The 10,496-nt window shown below is 47.6% G+C and overlaps 1 protein-coding gene across 2 annotated transcripts in view; it reads right to left on the reverse strand.

The window, feature by feature from the left end:
• Positions 1-10,496, reverse strand: part of adarb2 (adenosine deaminase RNA specific B2 (inactive)) — a 178,197-nt gene that overhangs the window by 6,813 nt on the left and 160,888 nt on the right. For both annotated transcript variants that reach the window (XM_076043147.1, XM_076043149.1), the window contains exons 7-8: positions 10,082-10,250; positions 4,901-5,082 (exon numbers count right to left, since the gene is read on the reverse strand). In XM_076043147.1, the coding sequence (XP_075899262.1) occupies positions 4,901-5,082; positions 10,082-10,250 (351 nt within the window). The remainder of the gene's footprint in view (positions 1-4,900; positions 5,083-10,081; positions 10,251-10,496) is intronic.

Raw genomic sequence — 10,496 nt, forward strand, 5'->3', positions numbered from 1 at the left:
TTTCTTTTTCTTGACATTTCATGTCCTTGTTTTTTTTTTTCCTTTTCTTCTTCATTTCCCTTCTCCTCTCTCCTTTCGCTTCCAGTCCCTTAGAAAAGCGTCACCCCGCAGGACGCCGCGGGAGCACCGATGTGACTGTTGGCGGTTGCGTGAACACATGCGCAAACAAGGGAGGAAAGAGAGGCATCCTTTGTTTGGAATATCTTGGAACCAACAAAGTCAACACAATACGATCTCATGCGGCGCCGTTGGACTCCAGTAGACTTAACTCAACATGGCAAGTGTTGTTACAACCACTCACCAAGCGCTAGCGGCGTCTCCTTGCCCTCGACTTGAGTTTGTAACGGACAGAAGTCAAATGAAGCCACAGTATTATGCACAAATGAAAGAATGTCCAACTGTTGGCTATCAAGGGGACACTTGGGTTGACTATACGTGAAAAGTTCACTGCACTCTTTAATGCGCGAAAGCAGTCAAATTCGAAAAGAAGCCAAGTTCTCGAAGTACGCAAATTGGAAACGCGCGTCGTGAAAATTCACACAAAAAAGCTGAAGCTACGTTCACACTAAACGCGACAAATGTGACGCGTGGCACACGAATTCAGGCACAAAGTCAATGTACAGGCGTGAATGCACGCGGTGTCACCTCAGGTGTCACGATTCTCAAGTCAGAAGCGTCAAAGTTGGTAAAAAAATTGTCCTAAAATACGATCCGAGAGTTCTGAGACACTTTCTTGATGTGACGTTGCGCTTGTTTAGCGCGATGTGAATGAATCGATAATGAAGTCGACAATTGTCGCCCGACGTGTTTTTTTTTCCCAGTGCAAGTGAGCCATCTCACTTCATTACAATCTCTGCTGAGAGTTGCACGTTTCCTATAGCGTCTCCACCAAGCGGTAGGGTACGCGCGTGAACGGCGACGCCCCGGACAGCAGCGCCGCGTGCCGAACTTCAAACGTTTGGGAGCGTTTTTAGCTTTTAGAACGCACGTCGGACAGTCGATCGAAACGGAGTCGGGGTCCGGCTCGCCTCGGGAAAATATTAGCTTCTAAGCTAGCAAAGCAGACTGAGAAATTACAAACAAACAAACAAAACGTGTTGGCTCGGGGTTTTCCCCCGTGGTCTCTGAGTTGTCTTGAATGTAACTTTATTATTGGCGCAAACTCACGTTCGTTTCCGCAGAGTTTGCGTTCAAAAAACCGTAGTCAACGTAGCTGCAGGCAATACCACTGCACAGCAGGCTATGAATCACGATCGCTTGCTCTTTTCAGCTTTATTTATTGAATTCCTTTGCAAAAGCCATCCGTCCTGCACTTAAATGATTGTTGTGTAAAAAATACTTTCAATTAAAATATTTCGATATAATTGAAAAATTATTTCTAATGTCTATTGGTAACAAAGCAGTTCAAACTATGTGAACCATATACTTTTTTTATAAATGATATGGGACAACTAACATTAACAGAACCTATTTATGGATTTATGACTATACTGATTGAGCACTGTACCTGTCAATTTGTTTCAGATAAATTTTATATACTTTTTTTTATGAACCAGCCTATCAGCAGCAAAGTTTGCCACATAATAAAAGCAGCTTTTAAGAAAAAATTAATACTTATCCGATTAGTTGACTAATCGTTTCAACTAATCGTGGACTATTAAAATAGTCGTTAGTTGCAGCCCTGGAATGCACCAAGTGTTATTGAAAGGGGGCCCTATTAGGTCAATTTCCAGATTTCATAAATTAATTCTGCTGGTCCACACACAACAATGAACAAGGTTTGTCCTCCTCGTTTGCCTTACACAGCTTGTGATTGTACACCTGCTCACTGCTAGCTGGCGCTCGCTAATGCTGAAGATAGCGACTAGCTACGCCTCGCTAAAAAAACAGATGAATGAAGCCTGCAGAGGCGCTACTGGTGAAAGGAAAAAAGTTGTAATTTTTCGTACTTGGCGTTTGAGTTGGCGTGCCTGTGATCCAAAAAGACACATTAAAAGGTACAGTGTGTAAAATTCTGCCATCAAGTGGTCAGATTTTAGACAGCAGCGCTCATTTGTTCCCCCCTCCCTCTTGCGGGTGAGCTACGGTGGCTCTGCGCACCCAAACCTGGGTACCCCGTCCACCTTTTTCTTCTTTTGTTGGTTTATTTGAGGACGCCAGCGTTCACCCTAAATACCAAGTGTGCTGTAAGGCGGCTGGATTGTCCACACCAGGCTTCCTTAGGAACATGGTGGTGCAAGATGGCAGCTAACTGGGAGCAAGACCCTTATTGAGCTATGGACATTCTTATATATCAATAAGAACCGTTCTAAGGGTAGGAAAACTAATTTACTTCTATTGTACTACCAGTATACACTTTTATGAATATATTCACGGGCAGTATAGTATATGAAGCTTTTACAAATATAGAAATCAGAAAGCATCTGAATTCTTTGCACAATGGGCTTGAAAGAGCTGGGAAAGTCAGATTTGCACAGCATGGCCCCTTTGAGTGAGATTCATCATCTCGGATACGACGTGTTGTGATTCTGCAAAACAAAAACGGATGATGGATTTAGTGATAAAATGTCTGAAAGAGTCTGCAAAGTTTTCTCCAGACGAGTCAAGCGACTCCTCGAATGAATGAAGAGAAATGCCGCGGTAAAAAAAAAAAAACCCCGCAAAAGCTGAACATCAATTGGCCATCATTAGAGGACAAATCTGCACGATTATCAATCGTGTGTGAGGATTTGGCCTGACAAGATTGTCCATCCTTGCGCGTGCCCTTTGGAATAAAGCGCTCTTGGAAAGCCGGGCGGTCGGGAAACCAGGCAACCGCCGCCGCCGCCTCCTCTGTTCTTTATCAATGACGGCCGGCCTACATCGCCGCGTGTCGCGAACGAGCCGACTGGCCTAGATCTGAAGTGATGGCTGACACACTTTCCTGCGAGTTGGGTGTCATTCGGATCATGTGCCAGCATTCATCTTTGCTACAAACGGCAGCCTCGGGTCTCAGCGGAGCCCCCGCAGGCAGCAAGACGAGCCAGACAACTTCTTGCTGTGGCTCGTCTGGCTGCTGTTCTGTGACTGCTGCCGAGCAGAGGTACAGGGACTTTTTTTTCCCCACAGTGGGGTGTGTGTGTGTGTGTGTGTGTGTGTGTGTGTGTGTGTGTGTGTGTGTACGTGGGAAGGAGAGAGGGAGGGAGAGAAGGGTATTCAATGCGTGATCTATTGTAATTTGTTTGGTCTGGTGCTGACATATTTATTGAGGGAGCTCCTCTAAATATAACCTCTGTATCATACGTCTGGGGGATAGTTGTGACTGATTGGCCCGGTTGAACACACAGTTCAAAAGAATAAACGTAAAGGCGTTCCTGTGTCAACATGCCGTAGAAGGCACGGGTTGCACATTTAGCTGAAGGCAAAACCAAAGAGTGAAAATTAAGACTCCAGCCCGACAACCTGTGAATTCACGTAGTTGCTGAGTTTGCATTATGTCAATTAACTGGGTTTCAGACATCACCTGAAGACCTATTAAAGGTCCAATGTGGAAAATTTGGCTTGATTTTTTAATTTCCGTTATTGCTAAAAGCTAACATAATGGCCTTAAATACAAGTCATTTGGTTTTCCTACCCTTGAAACGGTTCTCATATATTATATATATATATATATTTTTTTTTCTAAGGAAGCCTGGTGTGGACAATCCAGCTGCCTGACAGCGTGTTTTGTAATTTAGTGCGAACGCTGCCGGTCCTCAAATAAACCAACGAAGAACAAGGTGGACGACACATCCAGGTTTTTGGTGCTCGCAGGCCGCTGTAGTTCACTGGCGAGCTCAGGAGAGGGAAGGTGGGGCGGTAAGTGCTGAAATCTAAAATGTAACCACTTGATGCTTCAAAGGTCCAGTGTGTAAAATGTAGATTGATTTATGATTTTTATATTGGTTTAACATACTGCCCATAAGTACAGTAATAAAACTTTATATTCACAGTACCATAAAAGTAATTTGGCTTTCTTAGAACGGTTCTCATATATATCTTGCCAGTTTTTTTTTAAGGAAGTACGCCTGACAGTGCCCTAAATGTGAAGCGCGCCGTCAGGCGCACGTCCTTGAATATCGGCTTACTTGAAAATTTTACACACTGGACCTTTGACAAGGACGGGAGGCAGGCTGCTTAATCTTGACTTTGACAAGATACAGTGCCGCCAAGGTCATTTAGCGTCTGCAGGACAGGAAATTCAAGCTGAGGGCCTGAAAAGAATGACACAGCTGATCTACTACTTCTAGACCTGCTGATCTACTACTTCTAGATCTGCTGCCGCCGTGAGGGGTTCGCGTCCGTCCAACAAGCAACACAGCACTTGCAGTTCCTCGTGGCGCGTTGGGATCGATGAAGTTTGCGCACACGGGGACGTTTCAGATATTTGGCAGTGAAAAATGCACAAATCACAGGGCGCGCACAACTGAGACTGACTTCGCGGCAGCCTCCACCGCCTTTGGCACCGGTGTCCGTTTTTTGCGCGTGCAACCTCAGCAGATCACTACTCACGCAAGCAGCTCGAAAAAAACGCAACCGATTGCGCGGACGCTGTCTGGGATTTGAGCGAATGAGGCCCGAAGAGCCTGAAATGTACGATAAGGTAGTGGATAAATTGACTTGGCACAACAGTGGCCATGACAAATACATAGGTAAAAATCTATAGGAAATGAAATTACTGGGTATGCTTCCTTACCACTAGATGGTGCAATTTCTTACACACACGAGGCCTTTAAATAAAATGAAAACGTTCACCTCTCAAAACACCTCCAGAAATTGTAAATAGCAAATTATAAATAAAACAAATACATCTTTATTGTTAAATGTTTACAAACAAACAAACAAACAAACAAACAATCTGTGGGTGTCACGCCGGTCCTACCGCTCAGCAGGGGCTGGTTGCGTCGGTGCGCGAGTGGCAGCGGGCCCAGACGCTCCAGTCGCTGGTTCAAAACCCTGCCCAGGTGGCCCGTGTGCCGCAGGCTGCCCACGGTCAAGCTGTGCAGGTACACCGGCTCCACAAAGTGGCTGAGCAGCGCCCCCTGCAGGCCCAGGACGTTCCACCTAGGGAGGGGAGGGGAGGGGAGGTCAGCGGAGCGACGGTTAAACACAAGGCGTGTAAAAAAAAAAAAAAAAAAAGAAATAAAGATGCGTGCGCACGCACGCACACACACACACACACACACACACACACACACACACACACACACACACACACACACAGGAAACAGCAACAGTTAGTGGGAAGAGGTTGGAGCGGTGGGAGAGCGATAGAATCGGGGGCGAGGGGAGAAGATTCAATGACAGGTGGAGACAATTTGATCATTATCTTGATGCAGGACGTGATGAATAACCGCCACCGGGCTGACAACACACACACACCTCTACACACACACACACACACACACACGCGCGCGCCCAGAGGATCTTTTATTCAATTTCTTCGTTTCTTTTAAATCAATACAATTTCCCTCATTTTGCACTGCATTGTTGCTGTAATTAAAGCAAATGTCCCCGACATGCTATTAATGAAGGCCTCTATTCTATTCTATTCTATTCTATTCTATTCAATCCTCTCCATCCCTCTGTTAGAGACATCGCCACCACTCCTGCTACTACCATTGCCCGCCGCACAACAACAACAACAACAACAACAGCAGCAACAACAACAACAGTGCAGAGGGGGTCACTACATCAGCATTCATTACGGGCGGCGACGCGTCACCGCGTGCGCGTCTGCCACCGAGGTTAATGCACTTTACTGCAACACCGGAGAGCTGCCGGGGAGCCGGATCACCTCAGCCAGACGGGAAATCTGTTGTTGTTGGCTCGTCTCTCTCTCTCTCTCTCTCTCTCTCTCTCTCTCTCTCTCTCTCTCTCCCTTTTGCGATCCACCGCCGACGCAAAGTCGGTTGCGGCCGCCAATCTCGCCCGTTGGTGCGGCGAGACGCTAAATTTACGGTGCGAGTCGGTCTCCGAAGAGGGAGACGGGGGAAAAAAAAAAGTGTCACAGTATACAGCCAATTTTTTTTTTTTTTTTTTTTTTTGGTGGGGTGTTAGCGGGGGGTGGGGGGGCATTGTTCTTTTTCTTAATCAGTGCCTCTTTATCATGAACGCAATTACGGCCGCGGCAGCCTCCTTCTCCTTCCCTCTTCCCCCCACCCACTCCCCCTCCCCCCGACTTAATAATCACTCATTACGGCTTTGTTCGCTTCGCCAGCAGTCAATTAACATCAGCGGCTTCCTGGGGAATCACTAAATGCTGCTCGCGAGGTGGGTGGGGGAGGAGGGTGGTGGTAGGCCGTTGGGGGTTGGGGGTTGGGGGTGGGGGGTGGGGGGGGTCGGGGTCTGCTACCTCACCACCCGGGAACCTCCCGCCGCCTTACCTGCAATTTGTCAGCGAGACCCGTCCCCGCTCTCGTAAACGGGCACGGTCTTGGAAAACCTAAATAACGCAACGCGCGGAACCTCTTGAGCTCTGCCAACACAGAAATAGTTCAGCCTGAAATATTCATTTGCCCAGAAAACGACAACCATGAATCAAAGACTCATCCCCCCGCCGTCTTCTCTTCTCTCCTCGCGCGAGGAACGACGAGCCATCTGGCCCCCGGCGACGCGGATTTTAAAAGCGGTGGAGGAAGACTTGGCCACCCCCCCCACCCCGCTAAACGGCGGCCATTAAAGTAATGCGATCATCTGCATAAAACTGCGGCGGAATTAAGAACATCATCGTTATATGAAGGCCATTTGGGCCCCTCAATTAAATCCAGCTGTCGGCGTCAACTCAAATATTAGCGTTGGGGCGGCGGGGGCGGGGTCGCAACGAGGAGACGGGGCGATGGTGGTGGTGGGGAAGGGGAGGGGCGATCATCAGGTGGCAGTTGCCAGGGATGTTCAAAAGCAGCGGCGTTAAGGAGCCAGGGCGAGGCGGCGATAAAGAGGAGGGGCTGGAGGGGAAAAAGAGGGACGAAGAAGTGACGGCCGGGCGCGAAATGAGGCGTTGGGGGGGTTGTGAGGTGGGGGTGGGGCGGGGCGGGGCGGGGCCGGCTGTGTGCGGGACCTTGACGAACTGGCCGCCGGTGACCCACACACTCCCTGTGGTTTACAGATATGTAGCTGCAAAAAAAAAATAGTCTAAAAATCAGGGCTGTCGTGCATTAGTAACGCATTAATAACGCATTAATAGCGCGTCAATAACGCGTTAACGCAAACTCCTTCTAACGGCACATTTGTTTTTGTTTTTTTTACGCGCGATTACAAAAAACACGAGCGAATCCGGTTAATTTTCAAAATAAAATACCGCGATTGACAAACGCGATCATGGCTTGAGAATAGTATTAATAGTATTAATCGTTTTGGAACGTTCCAATGGAAATAAAAATAGAATATTTACACAAAGGAAATATTATTGTCCTCTCAAATTTTTGTATAAGAAACACAATAAATATCTTGTTAAGTTACACATAGAGCGGGGTGAAAAAAAAAAATGCGATTCATTTGTGATTAATCGTGAGTTAACTCAGGACACTATGCGATTAATCGCAATTAAATTTTTAATCGACTGACAGCCCTAATAAAAATAAATAATTGTTGCTTGCGTCGTGAGGCCTGGTGAGGCGGGGGAGGTGATGGGGCGGGGGGGGGCAATGGGTGGGACGCAGGGGGCAACGGGGCGGAGGGGAGGCAGGGCGTCCCTTCTCCCTCCTCTTCTCTCCCCGCCCCGCCCCGCCCCACCCCACCCCACCCATCAGCCCATTTTTTTTTTTTTTTTTTTTTTGGTGAAGTAATTGCTTTCACCCCCGTTGGTGACCTGGCTAGATTTAATCACAGCATCTTCAGCCCGGGCCAACTGCATCAAATTGGTCAAATTAACAGAGGCTCCACAGGAGGAGCGCTCGGCCCCTCCCTCCGTCGCTCCCTCTCCCTCCCCTCCCCTCCTTCTTATTCTTCTTCTTGTCTCTCCATTGCTTCAACCCAGCCGCACCAGGATCCGACCTGGCTGCAGAGTCCCGTCTGGACTGAGAAAACAGGGAGCCGAGAGCTTTTTCGCTGGATTTTGTTCCTCCCTTTCGTGGGGGGGAAAGTTAGATTTGCTCAGGCACGACAGGACCGCCCGCTGGGGGTCTTCAGGTGTGGGAGACTGCGGCTGCAGGGAGGCCAGATTTGTTCTCGGCCTATAAAGGGGTTTTTCAATTATTCAGCGTTGGGTCTGCTGATGGCTGATATACCGTCCATACTACACTGACATCACTTTTTTTTCTCAACTGCTTTGAAAGAAATACACAACCTCCTTGATAATAACCAATGGGGTTAACTGTGGAGAAGGGGGTAAAGGAAATGAATGAATGAATGAATGAATGAATGTACGAACAAAAACGTTTTGATTTTTCCGAAGTAAATTCAAGTTGACCCTTTTTTTTATTAAAATAATATTGCAACTCTAATGAATACAATAAAAAAAATGCTAAGTCATAGTAAAGCAGAGCATCTTCTTGTTTGTTTACCTTTAAATCATCGTGACGCGGCACGTTAGAATTAATGAATTGATCCACTGCCAATGCAGATGGATTATACACGAATCATATTCAATTAGTTTACGTAAATCAGCCAGTCAACGTGTGTGTGTGTGTGTGTGTGTGTGTGTGTGTGTGAGCGCGCGTAAAGTGTTTTAACGGCGTTCAAAGGCTGCTGAAACACAAACAAACGCCGCGAGAACCGAGGAGCGGCTAACCAGGACCTGCTCCGCTAGCGTCTGCTAGCTTGCGTTCCCTCTTTGCTTTTCGCGCTCCTGCGCGCAAATGAACATGCCCTGCTGTTCACGCGCGCACCTGCTATGGGGGGGGGGGGGGATATCAAATAACTCGCAGGCTGACTAATATGCTGCGCCTCTGGCCGCGGGATACGCAGGCGAAACACAGATCCAGAGATTAAAACGATGACGTGATTAAAAACAAAATTCATTACAACGGGATTAGCCGCTCGCTCGGGCCGCATATGGGAAATCAATGAGCGCCTGGCCAGCGCCATACAGAAAAAAAAAAAAAAAAAAAAAGGCTCTCGCTTTGCAACGCGTCAATACAAACAAGGCCCTGCCGGCAGCGAGCTAGCGTGTCTAGGTAAATATCAAACGCACCTGCGCTCGCTAAACCAAGTGGACCTCACCGCTGCTCATAAGGGGGATAATCTCCTCATAAAGTTTAAAACCTCCGGCTTCCTCGCCGGGACTCCGGGGACGAGCGATGCGCTGGTCACCGAGCCGCTGTTTGGGCCCTTTCGGACTCAACGAGGCAGTCAAGCGTGAAGCAAAAGCGTCAAAAATTGGGGAAATTATGAAATTGCTTGCATTTTGTACACTCTAGCTTCTCCAAATTTGACTCTAAATCTGCATTTGATTTATTTGTTTGTATATTTTGTGAGTATTTTTTTAATTACTCATTTTATTCTGATCTATTTTCACCATTTTTGTAAAGTGTCTTTGAGGAAAAGTACTCTGTAAATAAAATGTATTATCATACATGACGAGGCTCTTCTGTCTCCTCACTGGACCTTGTCCTCTTTCCAAAGACGTTAGCTAGCGTGCCCGCTAGCTTGCTGGCTCGTGGGTTTAATCTAGCGGTAACATATGACGTAACCGGGACAAGCGCTTTGACACGCGTCAAGAGTAGAGCCATAGATGGACGCGACGGAGGTAATGCGGTAATTTTTCAAAATAAAATTGTTCAGACTCAGACGGAATTAATTCAACGGAGGTTAATTATTCTTTCTGCGCGGCCCGGTATCAAATTACCCACGGACCGGAACCAGTCCGCGGCAGGGGGGGGTGGGGGGGGTTGCGGACCGCTGCCTTAACATAAAATAATATAGAAAGAAATGTAGCAATTATGTTAAAAAAAAAAAAAAAATGATTGACCTAAAATCTGCCAAAATTGCATTCTTGATGTCTGACATTGTCAAAAAAAAAAGAAAAAAAAAAGAAGCAAAAAGCAAAAAAGAAACGAACACATACAAAGTAAAAGGCAGACATTCCAAAGAGGGAAGTGCAGGGACAAGGAGCAGCGCTGACCTGGTGATCTTGTCGGTGCAGGACATGGTGATGAGCTGCTCCCCCTGCAGGACGCCGTCCCACGTCTGGACGGGGCCCCGGCACCGCACCGGCACCGTCCCCTCGCCCGACTCGATCTTGGTCCGTAGGTGGCAGCGGTGCTTCCTCATGAGGCGTCTGCCGCTGTGAACTGCGCGAGACAACGGGACGCAAAATTACGGGCCGGGCCTCCTCCTCGTCGGGCCCGCACCACCGCAGTGTCGCTCCTTATTAACGTGGCGGCGGCGCAGAGGAGCCCAATTTTAATTAGGCCGTAATGAAGTCTGTTACTCCTTAATAACGCCGGGCTGCTTCAGATTTAATCTGCCGCGGCTGAGAATCATCAGATTGACTCAAAGCACACGGGGCTTCACAAAGATGTGCGAAAAAGGAGGCA

This window comes from Nelusetta ayraudi, unplaced genomic scaffold (assembly GCF_046127955.1).
Source record: "Nelusetta ayraudi isolate G7.1 ecotype Tasmania unplaced genomic scaffold, CSIRO-AGI_Nayr_v1 ptg000073l, whole genome shotgun sequence".
Lineage (NCBI taxonomy): Eukaryota > Metazoa > Chordata > Actinopteri > Tetraodontiformes > Monacanthidae > Nelusetta > Nelusetta ayraudi.